We start from the raw sequence: 18,897 nt of genomic DNA, 5'->3' as shown, positions 1-18,897 counted from the left end.
TGCACAGTATGTTTCTACAGAAGGAGGTAGCTTGAATAAATGTAGGCATACTGTCACAAAACATTTCTCATGCAAGAAGCTGTTAAGCCTACTCCAAAAACGTCACTGGAATCGTGTAATCTTACAGAAACAATACTGTTGTTTTTCCAGAACATCCCTCTAGAAATTTTTTAATAATACTGGCTGATGTTTTAGACTGTCTGTCTGAAATAGCTGTTCATTACAGGAAACTTCAGCCTCCCTAAGAAAGTTCATAGCATAATAGGAAATAAATTCAGCACTTTTGTCATGAGAAGTTTCAGGTACCATGCAGTAATGCTGTCAGTTTTTGGATGGTGATCTTGGCTCAAGTGTTCATGATATGTGAATTCCTATTTTTATTCACTTGGTAATCATATGAATAAAGCTTTTGCAGTTTTGTATGTGCCAAAAGCTACGGCCAGATATTGAAAGATGATTCACCATTTGTACATGGAAAATGGAACACAGAGATGGAAGTAAAGATAAGAAAATAAATTTGTTGCTTGTGCATGTGAATAAGTTTGTGTATATTTAGAGACATGTATGTATATACGCATATGTATTCATATGATTATAAGTATGTTTTGAAATTGCATTGACTTACTAGCAAGTAGAGGAGAAGCTGTGTATCTGCCACTGCAGCAGGTAAACAGGTGATGATGTTTTCATGATGAAGGTAGTTAGGAAGTCTTGGCACACCTTACCACATTATTGTGTCCTTCAGTACTAAGGAGTAACATGTAAGAGATGCAGTTGGGGACAGCATGTCAGATGAGGAGACTAAGGCTAATACAGCATTTAATTACAGATTTTTAGTCAGTTTAGCAGCATCCTGAGACTTTGAGCTGAATAAGAGAATTCGGGCAGTTCAGTTGTGGGAAATCTTTTGGAGTAAGCGAGGGACGATACAAATTGTTTCATAACAAGATTGTTTCCACAAGACTGAAAATTCCAGAGACATTTCATTTCAGACACACTGCAACTCCTGGTAGCTGCAGCAGTTTAGATGCTTCCAAAATGAAACACGATACCTAATTTCTCAGGCTGTCTTCCAGGTTGGGACATGGAGTTCCCAAGTCCTGGGTAGCCTGAGGAGCTAGGGCAGGAGCCCTGTGACCCAGCACACAAGCTAAAGCTTAACAGAGTTATGGCAGGCCCATGGAACAACCAGCAGGGAAGCTTAACTAGCTCAGCAGTGTGCCTGGCTTCCACAGATATTTTTGACAGAACTGACTTACTCCAGCAAATGTCTGTTTTGTTACATCAATGTTTCATGACTGACTGGCTGTCACTCTGTTAACCTGTTGTGATCTGTGGCTGGCATGAACATCTTGCAGAGTGTAAAAGCAGTGTGAGAGATGTTTTGGTATGAATTCATACTGGTAGAAAAAAAAATCCAAACCTTTTAATAAACTTCCTTTCCTAAATTTGTTGCTTTCAATACTTTCCTATTTTTATCATCTATGAGGGTAGTAAAATAAATGTATTTCCAAGGGACCTGGGGGAGATAGGCAGGGGTTGAGTTTCTGGGGTTTTTATTCCTTTTTGAGGCTTGCCTTTTAGGCACAGTATAAATGATAGCTGTAATATAGTTGGTTCCCAAAGGAGGATGTTTCATTCGGAGATTCAGAACAGTCGGATCAATGAAGTTCAAATACTGTTTTCAGCAACTTACAATTTTCAGTTTAATTCTGAAGTTAGTGATTTTGTTGAATTGTATTTTCCATGAAACATACTGCATATTAGCAATTAAAAATACTTCAAAATCTCATGTAGAGGTGAAGAGCAATGTATTTACATAGTTTATTTATTTCAGTAGTGCATTTTTATGTAGCTGCAGGAAGGTAAGTTTCCTGTATGTGAAATCTTAACACTGCTAGTTATAGGTCATTTCATTCTGAATATTATGGGAAGTTTTGAATGCAAAGAACTTACTATTCTTATAAAGTAGTGCTCTGAAATAATGTTGTGAAATTTCATGGCGTACAGCATGTTACATTATATAAGAATTGTAATACAGTAAAAGACTACTAGTAGTAGAATAGAGTTATGTTTTTTTAGTAAGGGAAATGTCAAATATTTGCAATAGAAGAAGCAAAGGAAGTGTTTTATATTAGGCTTTAAGACTTCAGTCTCTACAGAGAGATTGATGGTGGCTATTTTTCTTCTAGGAATTTGATCCTGAAGAGTTTTACTATCTTCTGGAAGCAGCTGAAGACCATGCTAAAGAGGGGCAAGGCATTAAAACGGACATCCCTCGATACATTATTAGCCAGCTGGGCTTAAATAAAGATCCTCTGGAAGGTAAGTGCATCTCCTTGTCCAGCTATAGGCTCCTACAGGCTTCCTTCTTAATGTTTTCAAGCATTCTGATAATCTGTGTACACCTGAAAAGGGTCAAAGCAAAGATGGTAGCAGAACAAGCATTCACTAACCCTGACAGTACTCTGACAAATTCAAAGCCGTTTAAAAAAAAGGCCATCTCACATTTTTCTTTTGTGAATATCATTCACAAATACACTGTGTCAATGATACTTGTAATCTTCTTCCAGCCTGGCAATGCAACTTCCTTAATTCAGCTCTAGCTGAAATTTACTGGTATGATTTGATGGCAACTGTTACCCAGCCATAGGTATAAATGAAACTGGGCTGAGCTGTTACTCACTGTTCAGTGCCTACAGGTTTGGGATGTTTTTGAATTACTTTGTGTATCATTTAAAAGGTTAGTTTGTATGTAGATCTGTGATCAAATAATTCAGGCCATCTGATTTGTGTTAATGCTTACCTGCCTCCTCACAAAAAGTGATATTCATAAGCAGTATAAATCACTGTGCATTGACTTCTTAAATGATCCGGGTTTGGTTTTAAATTGGCATCTCTATTTACAGGGACATTTCCTAAGCAAAACCAAAGGAATGGTACTATGGATTTATGCCCTGGTGTTAATTGTTTACAGAGAGAATTATTTGGAAACCCTGTATTCATTACTATAAAAAGCATAACATGAAGATTGTTACGAACATAAAACTCCTGAGAAAGCTTTAAAACCCTAGTATGCAGGTATAGAAAATGTTTAAATAGCAGAAGAACTGAATCTTTCAAAGCAAACAAACAAAACCCACCTCTGTAATACTGCTTATCCTGAAACATAAAATTGTATTTTCAGCTAAGCTGCTAAATTGTCTGTAGTGTTCATAAATGGTCATGCGAAGGATTTTACTTCCTCTGCAGAGAAAAGCAACCTACTTCTTTAGACCTTACTTTACTTACCTTCTTTGTTTGCTGCCTTAGCTGTAGTGTCCTTTCTTTGAGTGAAATGATGCATGCATTACTCAGAGATAATGCTAGATAAATTTATACTGTACTGAAAGCAATACCACAACAGATTCATCACTTAGCAGAGACTGGTAGCTGCATTTCTGAAGAGTTCCCCAGGGAGAAATTTTTCTTCATGGTTTTTAAATTGCCATCTTTACCTTTTTGAATCATGAGTCTTCAGAAATGGTTTAAATCAATGAAAGAAAAAGGGCAGATGTTTAATGGTGTTTAGATGAGTTTTAAAAATCTCTTCAGGCATTACAAAATGGTTCCATAGCTCCCTGTTTTGAAAGCTGACTCTTGCTTCCATTCCATTATTACCTACTGCTTGCAAATAATACTTATTTCTCAGATAATGGTTATTTTGCAAAAGTTCTGTTTAAAAATGGCTCATTTTAATTTACTATTTATGAAAATAATTTCAGTTGTGAAGGCTGTCAAAATACATTATTCTAGCTGCTTGGTTCTCACTTGTACAATAAAGGTTTCATCACCACTTTTATTATAAAAACCCCATGTTCACAAACCTGTGACTTTTTCCAGGGAAATCCACTCCACTTTAGAGTTTGGCCTATATAATTTTAGCTTTGGCTGTCTTTGTTTTGGTTTTGTTTTTTTTTTAAGATCTGTTCTCAGATGTTTTTCTCTGTTTATTGACTGCATATTCAGAATTTTTAAAATTTTTTTAACGTCTGTTAACACTTCAAATATTTGTTTGTTTTCTGAAATTACATGTTTGTTATCCCTGATTCTTACACTTGACAAACATTGTTTTTTGGGTAGTAATTACAAAGGAGAGTTACTCCCTTAAATGTTTAGCTGTTCCAACAGAAAATTATCTGTGTGGTTAATGCGCTCTTAATGATTACGGTAAATGTACAGAATTTCACTTCTAACTGTCACTTCTCATTATATAGAAAAATCCAGTTTAGATATTATGTGTAAATTTTCCATCACTTTCTGTGTTCATAAATTCAGTTAACAGTCCTGAGATAAAAACACATCTCACAAATTCAGGTGGTTGTATGATCGCCAGCACATAATTATGATAAAATGTGCATCTTTGGCTGTGTGGAGTATATAATTAACTATGTATATGATTAAAGTAATACTAAGCTTCCCAGGGTCTTTTTAGACATCAGCTGTCCTGTTTAGCTTTCATTACGCAGATGAATTCTTCGTTACTGGGCCCCTGAAGAGAACAGGGTAGGCTTAGGAGCTCTGCAGCACAGGTTGATCCTGGCAGGGACAACCAGGTCAAGTTGTAGACTCCCAAAATCTTAGTGCCCCAGAAAAGTAGTCTGTGCTAGTGACTCCAGAAATTACAAGCGTCTAAGAAAATGGCTTTTAGCTTATTCTGTTAGGCACGTGAGCATTTCTGTGTAGAAGATGCAAAACATTTGGAGTCCATCTCTGTCTAAATGAGAAGCTTTTTCCTCTGACTGTGAAGGAGCCTAACAAGGATGGGTCCTACTATTAATCCCTCAGGGACCAAGATCCTCAGGAGTTTTAGTAGATCAGTACTCTCTTTCCCTTTTTTCCCAGTTAATCCCTTAATGCCCAGATCACACACTAATCTCAGAATTCCCATGTCTCAGCAGGGATAACAGTATCACTTTTCATTGCTTCATGGCTGTTCGAATTCTTCAGTGGAAGATTACATAGGCTTTGAATAGCAGGTCTTCATTTTCTGGGTGGGATTTTATTATATATACTTGAAGGTACCCTAAAAGTTACTTGGCAGGTAATACAGGTATGACAGCATGCTTATTAAGTATTCCAGAAAAGTGTCACTTCTCAGGTTTTCTGTACTATATTTAGTTTTGTGCTTGCTACGGTTTACAATGACATGTCTGATCTTTGTTTCCAGAAATTGCTCAGCTAGCTAGCTGTGACAGTGGGACAGCAGAAACTCTGGAAGTGGATGAATCAATAAATGTAAGTTTTCCTGTTAATATTACTGTTTTTGCTGAATCTGAGCAGAAAAAAAACCAAAACATGCTGTGGTTGCCCTGGCCCATTTTTTCTCCTGGTATGTGTAAACAGATTGAATAGAAAAGTAGTTGATCCTCCAACTAACCATGGTGCTCAGCAGACAGAAGACTCACAAAAAATATTAGAAAAAAACTTTCTACCTATTCTCCTAGATGTTGCAGTGTCTTTAGCTTCCACTTCCACAAAATTAGTGTTCATCATGTGGCGGTTGTTTTACCACAAAACCTCGCTACTGCTTCCTTTATTTCTGTTTAATTAATGTACTGATTTTTCTTTTAGAAGGACTCTTAAACAATTTCATTAAAAATATTTTAAACAGATTTTAAAATAGTTCATTTATGAAGGCAGCTAATGATCAAATTGAGACTCTGAACAGATCCATTGAGGAGGCAAAGAAGAAATGAGCAAGTTAGCAGATAGCCTCTATTCAGAAAGTTAATTTGCAATCTGGAAGATCATTTGATCTACTTCTGAAACTATGTTTGAAAAAAATTGTCTATAATAATGGGTATCTTACAGTAATATTTTGTTAGATGCTTGTTCAGGTGGGCAAAAAGAAAAAGGGTTTGGAGGAGTTGGTTGGGCTGAGTATTGTGGGCTTAAGTGCTTTCAGTTTAAATTGTTTTTAAAAGTTGGTTCTTAAACCTTAGTTTTCAGTCAACAGAATAATTGGAGTTCTAACAATTTAACATGGATTTTTTTCAGTGCAAGTGGATACAAAAAGCTAATGTGTTTTTGGGGGATACATAGGCAATTCAGTGCTACTTTACAGGTATTTACAAATGTTAGTAGAGTTTAAAATACAGGCATCTCTTAAACTAGTTCCGATATACTACAGAAAAGACATCATCCTCTGGTACATGTCACACTGAGGTAATTTGACTTTCCGACAAAATGCCATCTATAAAGACTTCCAGAGTTGTGAACATGAAGGGTGTTTATTACACTGCTGCTTTTGTTCATCTACATTTGAAATACTGTATTAGAACTGAGAAGTAGTTAATGGAAGGATACTGACAAACTGGAGAAAAGATGGAAAGAATAACTAGAAGACTTGATGGAAGCGCTTAGGAGAATCTAAGCTGCAAACTGGCTTACCAGTAGCTAAAAAATTACAATTGTAAAGTTATTTGTGTTGTGAAAATGCTGAAGAAATACAGGAAGGATAATGCAGTGTAGTAAAGAAACACAAGTAGGGGAGGTGATGAAAAAGTAAGAACAGTAAGGAAAAAAAAAGAACAATGTAGGGTGAGTATTTGGAAACATTTTCTCAAAGTGTAGCTGTGGAATGAAGACACATAGGAATTGACAGGAAACACTACTTTCAAGCACAGGACCACTCAAAATCATCATAAATACGCAGTTAGGAAGAATCCGATACTGACAGACAAGTGAACTAAAGAATTTGATAAGTGTTCTCTGCTCCTGTGTAATTCATTAGATTAACATATTTATTAATCTTCTTGCACTGAATTTTCTTTAGCAAGCATTTAACTGAAAATGTTCCAACCAGGTCTGCTTTCAGCCTTAACTATTACCAGACTGCCTGGATAGGGACTGTAGAACTTGCAGATTTGGAAAATATCTTGAAAAGGATCTTGTGGGTTTGGAATAGTGAATTTGGAATTCCATGCCCTCATGATCCCCCCTGGACCCCAATTCTAGTTCACACTTATCTTCAAGATTGATTAAAAATTAAAGCCGGAAAAAAGGTTATGCAGTACTTGAGACAGCTCCATTTTGAAAATGTTCTGGCATACAAGTAGGTGAAAGTTACCTCTGAAATGGTAGAATTATTGCATTTTTATCTTCCATATTTTTCTCCTTGATTTTCTGTCTGTCTTCACAGTCTGTCTTGTTGTATCACGGTCTACCCTAACATTAGTTCAAAATATGCAAAAGTTTACTTGAATGGATGAGTGCTCATCTACATTTTGTTACTACCAGAGTCAGATATACTAAAATATAAATCTATATTAAAATCTATATTAAAAATATAAATATAAGGGCAGTGGCCAATAAGTGCCTGGTGGGATTCACAGAAGTCCATAACTCTGGATGTGAATTGCTGGCTTCATGCCTGTCTGCTCTTAACCTGTACATGCACATAAGCGGACAAATAGCTGTGGTGTAACATAACCTTTCAATGAAGAAGCAGCTTTGCTTCAGGAGTCCCTTTAGTCTTCGTGCTAGCTGTGTGGCTAACTGACCAGAGCTTTTAGCTGATTCATCAGGGTGTGACAGCCTGGTGATAATTGTTTTTTTATTTTTCCCTGATTTTGAAAAAAGTGCTGTATTAACTTTGGTCTTTCTCCTCTTTGAAGAGCTCTAATGCTTCGCTGAAGCTGCAGAGGAAACCTCGGGAAAGTGATTTTGAAACAATTAAGCTGATTAGTAATGGAGCTTATGGGTGAGTAATCCATGAGTGGAACAGCTCTTTTGCATATTATATTTTCTAACTTCCATTATTTCTTACTGCAGGGATGTTTATGTGAGGGAGTTTGTTTGCACTGCTGCTTTTATCATTCTGCTTTCCTGTTTTGTTGCTAGTATTTGAAAGTCACAAAAAAACTTTCTGGAAAGGCTGCTAGGCAATAATGAGTTACTCTTTGCTGCAGTAAATTATGATACTGAATATTGCATCATGAAGATTTTTCAGAAATTCAGAATGCTTACATTCATGTAATGTCAAAGATGAAATCGGGAGTAAATCAAAAGGCATTAAATCCACTTTTATAATACTGGAGATGGCCTGTGTTTATGCAGATGTGAAACAGGATAAACCTGCATCTACAGGGAGACAGATTGTTAAAAATTAGTGCTTACTTGACCTGAAAATACTGAGGAAGTAGAAACATATTTCCTTAAGTAGGGTAGCACTATTTTCTTTCTACTCCATGGGCATTCTTCTGTCCTCAAATTTTAACCAGTTAGCTTTTAAGGAATTACTGTTACTTGATTAGTTTCTGGGTACTTGGAAAGTGTTCAGCTCACTACCCAGTGGTATGAGTCAGCTAGAGATATTGTAGAAGATCAAGAGAAAATTATGTTAGCCCGGGCTGTAAATGAACATGAAATGTTTTCTGGGAGTGCTTGCAGGGATTGTGTCTACCAGCAGGCAGAAGTCTGTCTTTAGTCACCTCTTTGGATCAGATACTATCAGACCCTTGACTGGCTGCTCCTCTGCACTGAAGTGTATTGAGAAATGTGTCACTCTGCATAACCTGCAGGACCAGGAGGGGATGTATTGGTTCAGAAAAGGGGTTTCTGTCTTGAGATGAGGAGCCCATTGCCAAATGAGACCATATCACACAGCCTGGCAGCTGAGAGAGGTGTGCTGCTGTCCAGCACAGACCCCATCAGACTGGCTGTGCTCTGCACACCTCTGTGTGAGCTAGGAAGCAGCGGTGACCTGATAGGACGGAGCACTCTGATGAGACCTTGGACACAGAAGCAAGTGCACTTGCAGTCAGCCCCCTGGAGTTTTGCATGCCGTTTTGATGGCCTGAGGCTAAGGGGCACAGTAATACTCTGATCATATTTAGTTAGAGGTAACCCTGAGCTCTGGGACAGAAGGCATGTAGTACTGCCTAGTACTATTGGTCATGATAGCTTGTGCGGAGGCTATTGTGTCCAGACCTGCTTATACAACTCAGTGAAAAGCCTGAAGGAAATAGCATAATTTGCATTAAAGTTATGTAAACATCCAAATACAAATTCTCACTAGTCAGCCTCTGCACAATTCATTTTCTCAGAATTTCTCCCTAGGCAAACTCATTACTTAACATATGCCATTTTCTCCCAATTACCCCAGGATTTCAAAAGCCTTTCTTCCAGCAGTTAGCAGCAGCTGCTGCTCCCCTCCCTGGCTGTATCCCTTTCTGCTTCCCTTGGCAGATGCTTAGTCCCCTCCATTCCTCTTTTCAATTCCTACCTAATTTCCTCTTTGTCTTACTGGAGGAGGATAAGAAGAACCGTATGGGGTGGGTCCCTGTGGGAGGAAGAGGCATCTGAGTCACTAGACCTGCCCAGCTTCCCAGGAGTTTTAGGATGCTGAGGTGTGGGGAGAGGAGGGAGCAGTTGCAGAAGGGCATGCTGCAGCCAGCAGCACAAGGCTGGCTACCTACAGAGGCTCGGTAGACCTGTGGCTCTTGCCCCATAGGTGTTAAGAGTCAGAAGGAACCTTGATGAGCCATTAAGAAATACAGGTTGTAGACAACTGACCATTTGAAACCAGAGGCAAGTAAGGATCTGAAAAGCTGGAAAAGAAAGGGTGAAAATCCATGACTTTCTATGGCACATACAATACAGGCAATGGGGATTTTTTTCCTTCATGTTGGTGGCGCGGAAGATCAATACTTACGAGATGCCTTTTTAACACCAATAATATGTGAAATTGACAATATAAATGTCATCAAAATCGGATGCGACTCCAATACATTTGTGAGGAAAGGGAGAGCTGACAGAGAGTGAACAGACTGGGGTGTATCCAGATTCTGCATGAATCATTTTTGTCTTTAGCAAATGTCAGAACAGGGGTAGGCTGGTGGGATAATTAGAAGTGGAAATGGAAAATCTCATCAGTTTGGTAGAGTGCTATTACTTCCATACTTAGCAAACAATAACAAAGTAGGTTTTGTTGGTTTGGATTTTTGTTCAAAATGGTTACTGCTTCGAAGAAAAATCAAAAACAAAAGTAAGCCCCTTACTAATTAGTATAGAGGGAAAGGAGTGCAGTCAGTGAACTGTGAAACAATAAACTTTTGTAGGTATTTACTCACTGCTAGAAGTGATTTTACCACCTAGTCACGTCTTCCCAAGTACTGCAAGTTGAGGAGGCTTGTGCTCCTAAATTCTCTAGGGTATCACTTTTTCAAAACTGTCTGTGCTTGAAAATGTCCCCTGTGATATGTCAGGTAAGTGGGACCATAATATTGACAGACCATTTTTTGATCTTTATTGTGTGTGTTTTTTATGTTGGCACCAACATGATTGATAGTTAACTTACTCAAAAGTTAAAGTCAAGTTTAAAGGGGAAGATACCATGATAACCTAAATGCTTTTTTAATCCATCCACAAAATGGAGTGGAATAAAGCAATAATACCTGTGTCATCTGTGAATACAAAGCAGTAAACTGCCCCATAGGTATTTATTGCAGTTTATTTACAAGTACAAGCAGCTGAAATAGAAGTTACTGCTGTTATGCTACAAGGATATTTTTCCCCCTTCCATGTTTTTCAGGCCATTAATTTTTTTAAATAACCTGAACATGTGTGAATTCTGCCTTTGCTTCATCGATTTATTCTCAAAAATATGTCATTGGGCATATTTTATGCTCTGACGTATTAAAGATTCAGTATGCTATTGTTTTTTATTTATTTTGAGGCTATAATGGAGGTTTTAATTCTGAACCAGTTTTTTTGAAACAGAACTATACATTCTGCTTTCTGATTTTGCTGTGGTGTTTTTGCCTTCATTAGTGAAATGGAAAGCTTTGACTGCTTGACAGGGTGATTGCTGGTCTTGGCATGCTGTAGCAGAGATTTGTCAGATATGTTAAACTTGATGAGTTTAAATATAAACTATTGGTTTTGTGAAGGTTTGAGTAAATGTCTTAGCAGTTCTGTGGTTTTAATTGATTGGGTAAACTAATTTGTAGTGCAATTAAATGACTATAGTAGATGAGGTGTATCAGGCTTTTGGGAATGGCTAGGAATATACAAGAAGTTAAACAAGCTGTGAATCAGTAAACGTGTAGGATGCTGGCCAAGTCATTAATGGTTTCACAAGCTGTCTATCTGACTTTTTTCAGCCAGCCAAAACTTTCCATACTTCCCAAATTTTAAACTGTTACTGCAGTCACAGCAACATTTTTTTTCCACGTTCCAGCTTGCAAGAAGTAGCAGGTAGTAGTAGGGCGTCTCTTCAAGTTGGCGTTGGCCTGGTTTCCTGAACAAGCTCAACAGAATAAAGATCACATTTGGTTTCAGGGAAGTGAGTGATACTAATTCAGTTGCTCTTCACTAATGTATAACACTTACCTGCCTAAAGCATACACATGATACCAGTTTTGTGCCTACCTGGAATGCTTTTACTTCCACAAAGGTGATAATGTCAATATGCACATGACATACTGGCTAATGGTGTTGCTTGGTAAATCTAAAAACTCTGACTCAGTATTGGCTTGAGCAGCTACTGCCCCTAACCTGTGAGTACTCATTCCTGTCCCTTCTCCACTCAGTTGACAGTACTTGCTCATGTGTATTTGCATTGGGAATAAGACAGAATAAACACCCCATCAGTCAGGTTAATTTATGATCAGCCTGGCAGCTGACAGTTCAGAAATGGGAGGGGATAGGGGAAAGTGTGGTGGTGTAGGTTCACTTTACTAGTACCAGCTCTGAGCGGACTGCAGCCCTGATAAAGCAGTATGGCTTTCCTTCTTTTCTGTTCACTCCTGTGGGTGACTGCACTATGCGGAGCCAAGAGGCTTTGATGCCCAGGAGCCCATAGCATTAAAGAACAGTTTAGAAAGTGGAGGCTGGCAGTTTCTGTGCTGGGGATCCTATATATTCATAATTCCTTGTGGACTTACTCAAAATGATGAACTTGAACTCACGTGTTTTATTGCCCTCAAGTGGGCCTTCCTTCCCAGTACAGCACAGGACAAGCGCATTATCTTTCTTCTCTGGGTAATATATTTGTGAGGATTGAATATTGGCAGCTGATGCAATCCTCTTGGTGGTAGCAAAAGGTGGTTGTTACCGTGTTGAAGGTCTCAGATTCTGTCCTTCCTGAATGTGCAGCATGCTACAAATTGATGAGGCACTGAATTTCTGAAGTGTTTCTTTTGCAAATACAGAACAGGTTACCCATAGGAGATCCGGACAACAGCTTCATAATTTTGCATGTGTTTACTACTGTAAAGATAGCAGGTGTTGCTACTGTTAGGTATGGAGAGGTGGTTTTATCAGTCAAAATTTGTGCCATAATTTGAGCAACGAAGATGAGTACCAGCTGTGAGAGAAGGATCAGTCACTGTGTTCTCTGGTTCAGATGGTCATTTCTGATTTGTTTCTAGGCAGACTAGGAGAAGTCTGAAATACTGCTGAGGGGAAGCTTTGTATGTTGTCCCAGAAGACCAACACCACACTGGATGCTCGTGTTAGGAGTGCTGCAGTGCTTTAGGCAGCATTTCCCCATGCCCCCAAATAAATCTGATCAGGTCATGGACATTGCCCAACTAGGAGGTGGCACAGCGCTGCTTGTAAATTCTGATTCAAATAACTATACGTAAACTTTACTGTATTGCTGTTAACGTGAATCACAGCCTTGCAAAGTGGCTCCTCTTCACTGGAGGCACTGTCAGACATAATTCCAGGGTAGTACAGAATTTAACAGTCTTTTCTCAGGAAATTGCTTGTGCAAATGAAACATGGTTCCTGGTAAGCAGCTGTAACTTTTAAGCAGCAAGTACAGTACCTGTGTTTCCACAAGTAGTTCAAGGTCCTGTGACAAACTGTAGAGAATCAAGTCAAAGCAACTGACAGCTGTATTAGCCTCAAGCGCTGAATGTAGACTAGATTGTAAAATAGCTCTGAAAGTTGAAGTCACTGTAGAGCTGTGAACTAGGCCTGAAGCCTGTAGCTACTTTAGAGAAAAAACAGAATCTTGGTTCTAAGATTGGCAGGATAGATTGCATAATATTTAAGTTGGAGCAATTCAGGAACCCAGTTCAAAGTTTTACTGGTTTTTTGTTCATCTTAACACATGTGAACAGTTCTTATTTTAGAGATACCCTTTTTCAAGCTGATATTTATGCTGGAAGTGGAATAAGATAATGTTTGGACAGTGCCAAAGTTTATGAATTTTCTTAGTTTTCCTGAAAAGTAAACTTTTCTTGATGTTTTGTAATACAGCATCAGTAAAATACAGAACACTTTTGTACCTGTTGCGATCCATACAGTGAAAACACAGGATGTTTTGGAAATCTCTTGTTGCCATGTTATGAGAACAGAAACGAGGGAGGGAGGAAAGAAAATTCTTTATTTGAAAACAAAGAAGATTGCAGTAATGCCACTCTGATTGTGGCTTTGCAGGCAGACAGGGCATACCACTGCCTTTGAACGGATCAACAGGGCAATTGGATAGTCTGGATGTTCTTAGTACATTGCTTTTGGGGCAATCCTCAGATTTACAATTGTCTTTATACTATATTGAAAATCATGAGCAGCTTTAATGATCAAGACCACAAAACCAGGAGTGAGGTATTGGGCACTCTATAAAAAACACATACAAAACAAAGATAAAACTTCCACCTAGTGCTCCAGCTGTAGCATTCTGAAAAACAAAAGGGAGAGAAGTGGGAAGGCGGGCCTGTGGGGGGATAAAACAAGGTGCAGGTTCAGTGCCAGGATGAGGAGAATGTAACAAGTTGACAGCTTTGCGGAGAGTGAACAGAAAGAGATCACAATCTATGCAGTAAGTTGTTACACAATAACAGAAGCATGCTTCAAGGGTAGTAGACCAGGGTTCAAAATTACCCAAGACAAAGTTGTTACGTGCTAGAACTCATTGTGGCTGTTCCCATCATCTTACCTCAAAAGTTCACAGTCATGTCTCAGCAGAGGAATGCTTTACTCCTTTACTCCAAGCTTTTAATTTATAGGTTGAAGTCCCACTTTATGTGCAGAAACATGAAAGATTTCAGGGGTGACTTTTTTTCTTTTCTTTCTTTTTAATGTCTAGGCAATTTATACATCTTTATTTGACTGTTTCTCTGTAGGAAGATTTCATTTTTTTTATGTAACATTTTGCTGACTTCAGCAAATTCTAATACACCCTTACGAATTGTGTGTGAGAATGCAGGTGTCACAGGCAGTCGCAGGCACAGCTGTTGCGGTGTACTTAGTTTACTGTACTGGTAGGTTGAGGAAATGGTATCACTGCTGTGAACTGGGAGCATCCTGGATGAAGAAAGGAGGGCTTCTGTAGGAATAACATGCTGCTGACTAGGGTATGGTTTTCTTTGTAAAGCCTAAATGCAGTTTGCTGGGGTTACTGTGATCAGGGGATATAATAGATCATTTAAAAGCACTTTATATAGCATGAACAGTGTATGCATGTGTAAACCTGAGAGAGACAATTGGGTTGCAGTTTTCTTGTGAGTCTGGGACACTTGAACTACCCGTTTTTTTCTGAGGAATTGTGGGTAACTGAATCCTAATGGAAAGATCTACAATTACCTGCCTGTGACTAAAACTGGAGAATGCAATTTAGAGACCTGGGGAAAACATAGCCATCATGTCCCAGATATTTACTGGTCTAGGTAGTCCTTAGAACTTACTGGTTCTTCATCTTTAAATATGGTAATATGATTCTGTAGATCCATATGATCTGCAGAGAGGATTTATTAAAATGCTGTAATTACATGCTCTGGTTAGTAGGTGTCTTTCAAGAGTTCATCTTGGCACACTGCCCAAAGTAAAGCTCTGACAAAGATCTGCATGCTGAGTTCTCAGGCATTCCTCAGTTCATTCATATAACTTCATGGGGGTTTTTGAAGGATTGTGGCTTCAGACACCTTTTTTACATGCCAGGATTGTGCAAGGGGGCTGACATGGGGAAAAGAATAGATGAAATTACAGCAGATTAAGAAGCTAAGATTGACTGACAGGAGATAGGAATAAAAGATAGAGGAATGTAAGGGAAGGAAAAGTGGAGGAAATGAGTTGTAATGAAGGGGGTGGAGAGAGAAGTGAGTATGAGGTGAGTGGTAGGAAGACGTGCAGGAGGACAAGAGGCCTGAAGCCAGCAGGGAGGAGTACTGGAGCTGAATAACTCGAAATTCTTTCAAGCTTGGGGCAGGAGGAGTGAGACCTGGTAGAAGGTGTGAAGGGTGGGTTTGGTTTTGTCTTGAGTTTTGCCCAAGATGGTTTTTCCCTACTTTCATAATGGTGTAATGTCTTTTACCTGCCATGTGCTCAGACAGGAGCAAGGGATTACTGAAACCTTTTGGAATCAGTAAGAGAAACTTCCTTGTCTAGAAGTCTTTCTCCACAAAGGAAAGCAGAACCATGTTCATTTTTTCAGTGCCTGTAACTTCAGTAGCTGTGTATAGAAATAATAATGCAAGAATTGCTTTTTGTGTTTAAATAACTGTACGCTGGTAATTGGACTTCATGGGGATAACAAATTGAATTTAAAAACTACAAAATGGAGTCTCATTTTTCCCCCCACTATTTTCTTCTTTTAGTCCGTCCTTTCCGTAAACACTCACTACTGTGGTAATTATATACTGGAGACCCTACAAGCATTAAATGCTACGAAGTGGATTTCAAACAAGGCAGACATTTTCAGGATTTTCCTCAAGGAATTTGGAGAAATGCAGCAGTAATGTCCTGTGTTAGCATTTCAACGCAGGGTGATTCTTCCTGCTGAGCCCAGAAAGAAAGAAGGCTTGTCCACTTAAGTGGTGGTTTCTTTTCACTTCCCTCGCTGCCTTGACCTTACCTAACCAAGCTTACAGGAAACTTTGTAGTACCCAGTGCTACAGTGGAAATTCTGCATGTCAAGATACATGTTAATTCCACCTTAGTATGTGGTTAACACAGTGATCCTTGTTTTGGATTACCTGCTGGTGACCTACACCTGATATGGATCAATGCTGATGTTTGGGACTGAACAACAACAGAAGATGTTGTACCTGTCAATGAGGGAGCCACCCCATCAAACAACTTCAGAGCAACTTTCATGAGAAGCCTGTGATCCCCTGGATGGAGTCTGAGTCACAGTTATCTCACAGCTTACTTACAGAATAAGCATTTGTTGGAATGATATATAACACTGTGCCATAGCTGGGTTTTGTATATAATCTTTTGTTGATGGAAGCACCCCAAGTCTGCCTGAGCTGAGAGCACTTGCTGTATCTGTTGTTTGGGTTTAGTTTGTGTACTGATTTTTGTTGACTGAGACTCATCCTAGTTATTAAAGAAAATCAGGTTTGTAGCCAATTCTCTAACATGAAAGGTGGGTTAACTACACTAAATTAAACCCAAGTCTCTTTTTTTTAAAAAAGTATATGTATTCTGTAAATGATTTGTTTGTTAAAAAATTAAATTTTAAGTTTGAACTTTTTTCTTCTTCTCTCCCATTTGAACTTTAGTGCTGTGTATTTTGTGAGACACAAAGAAACCCGGCAAAGATTTGCCATGAAGAAAATTAATAAGCAGAATCTCATCCTTCGAAACCAGATCCAACAGGCCTTTGTCGAGCGTGACATCCTGACATTTGCAGAAAATCCGTTTGTTGTCAGCATGTATTGCTCCTTTGAAACAAGACGTCATTTATGCATGGTTATGGAATATGTAGAAGGTAAAGTGTCTGTTCTGTTTTATAGAGGTAGAAGAGAGTTTTTGTACACCAAGAAAGAAAAATAACCCATATGGTACTTGCATTAGAAGGGCCCCCTGTGTGTCCTCTGTACTCCGGCAATACAGATTAAGGATCTAAATCCAATAGCAAGGTGGCTTTTTTCCCCAATCATTATCTCCTAGTGAGAGCCTGTAAAACACTTGTGTTCCAGCTATAACGGGAAATAACTGCTCTTTGAAGGAGTTCCTTATAGGCTGTAATCATAAGTGTCCTATGGGGATTCAGAGTTCATGTAGAAATGCTGTTTGCTTTTCTGGAATTCAAATTTTCACTAGCACATGTTGGGGTATTTGTAATAGTTATTTTTATGGAGAAAGAGGGAAGAGGAAGCAATTTGAAAAGGTGCTGATGCTGAAGGAGAACAGCGAACAGAGGCAGTACAAGAAAAAATACTGAGACTCTGGTTTTGTGGGCATTTTTTTTGCATGCCCCCACCCACCCCCACCACCCTTTTTTTTTTTTAAGCAGTAGCACAGACTTTATTGGTTTCCAGCTAAACCCTTGAACTGCTTGCTCCCAGCTGCATGTTGTGTTTCAGTACAGTAATTGGTGTGGTTACATGTCCAATTGAGTCATCTGACTGGAAAGCAGGCATTTATGACTACAGCTTGTGTCTCTTTCTGCAGCATATATGGATTGTTCTGATATACTTAAAAATTTATAGTGTCATCTGGAACGTTTCTCCTGTTCCCACAGGTGGAGACTGTGCTACTTTGATGAAGAATATGGGTCCCTTACCTGTAGACATGGCAAGGATGTACTTTGCAGAGACTGTTTTGGCCTTGGAATACCTTCACAATTATGGAATTGTACACAGGGATTTGAAACCAGACAAGTATGTATATAAAATATAACCAAAAGAGGACTTTGAAATTGTTAGATCAAATATGAAAGGTGTAAGCTTGCTTTGAATGTTTTTGAAATTTTTTTTTTATCATGGATGTTATGTAGATTCACAATTTCTGCACAATATTTGACTTTTCATTACCTGCAGTTACAGGAAGTGCATTTTTTCAAAAGAACTCTTTAAAATTTTCTGTCTTTGAAATGGAAGAGGCTATTAGGATAGCTAAAAAAAAATGTGTGTACTCTTCTCACTGAAATGGAGGAAAATGGAAAGGGAAGGATCTTTAAAATTATGCTTAAAACATCCGAAGTATCTTTAACTTGCAGATAGTTGCATATATGAAGACAAGACTTACCAGGTTGGGAAATCTATGTTGCAAGGTTTTTTTTATTTTTTTTCAATATTTAGAAATATAATGTTGCTCCTATACCATAAACAGCATTACAGCAAGTAGTTGCAGTAAAAAGTATGGCTGTTGCAGCTCCATTAATCTTCTTCCTGTTTTCACATTTGAAAAATAAAAAAGGAAAAGAATTTAAGTCATGTCTGTTGGGTGACAATACCTTCAATGAGTAGTACCTCAGACCAGTATAGTATTAGTTACTAACTTAATGCCTGAGGGGTTTTTTCAGCTGAATGACCCAGCTTGCTACAGATAAAAAATGCTCATGACACTTCAAAAGCAGTATTAATTCTATTATAGGTCTTTTAGATGATGGTTTTCGGTTTTCTTCAAAGCATCTAGCATTCAGCTCTCAACACTTGTATGATTCTATAAGATTTGTGCAATTACATATGAAAAGCTTGTTTACATTTGATGATAACAAGTGTAAGACTGTCAGATTTTTTACCTGTTTATTTAGTACCTGGTGAAATTATTTTTTAAGCTGTCTTTATATTTTTGCAATGCTAATGAAAAATTTTCCTTCAAGTATAATAATAATACTAATGATAAGCGCGTAATATTGAATTATATCACAGTAACTTCACATCATTCTAATTTTCAGTTTATTGGTAACATCCATGGGCCATATAAAGCTTACAGACTTCGGCCTGTCAAAGGTGGGGCTAATGAGTTTGACTACCAATCTGTATGAAGGTCACATTGAGAAGGATGCCAGAGAATTCCTTGACAAACAAGTAAGATACGGCCTTTTGCATTTCTATATTGAGTGTTCAAACAAAGTGATGTTTTGCTAGCAGAATGTACCATGATACCATCATTACAGAACAGTATATGAATGCAACATAAACTGTTGTTATTCCTACACTGGTGTTCCGA

At 38.3% G+C, this 18,897-nt stretch overlaps 1 protein-coding gene across 1 annotated transcript in view; it reads left to right on the top strand.

The window, feature by feature from the left end:
- MAST4 (microtubule associated serine/threonine kinase family member 4) overlaps positions 1-18,897 on the top strand; it is a 201,292-nt gene that overhangs the window by 160,022 nt on the left and 22,373 nt on the right. Inside the window, exons 12-17 of the mRNA XM_037372641.1 lie at positions 2,193-2,325; positions 5,210-5,277; positions 7,659-7,744; positions 16,500-16,708; positions 17,465-17,603; positions 18,623-18,755. Of these exons, the coding sequence (XP_037228538.1) occupies positions 2,193-2,325; positions 5,210-5,277; positions 7,659-7,744; positions 16,500-16,708; positions 17,465-17,603; positions 18,623-18,755 (768 nt within the window). The remainder of the gene's footprint in view (positions 1-2,192; positions 2,326-5,209; positions 5,278-7,658; positions 7,745-16,499; positions 16,709-17,464; positions 17,604-18,622; positions 18,756-18,897) is intronic.

Source organism: Falco rusticolus, chromosome Z, assembly GCF_015220075.1.
Source record: "Falco rusticolus isolate bFalRus1 chromosome Z, bFalRus1.pri, whole genome shotgun sequence".
Classification (NCBI taxonomy): Eukaryota; Metazoa; Chordata; class Aves; order Falconiformes; family Falconidae; genus Falco; species Falco rusticolus.
The sequence above is the reverse complement of the archived record's forward strand: the minus strand, read 5'-3'. Positions and strand labels throughout refer to the sequence as shown.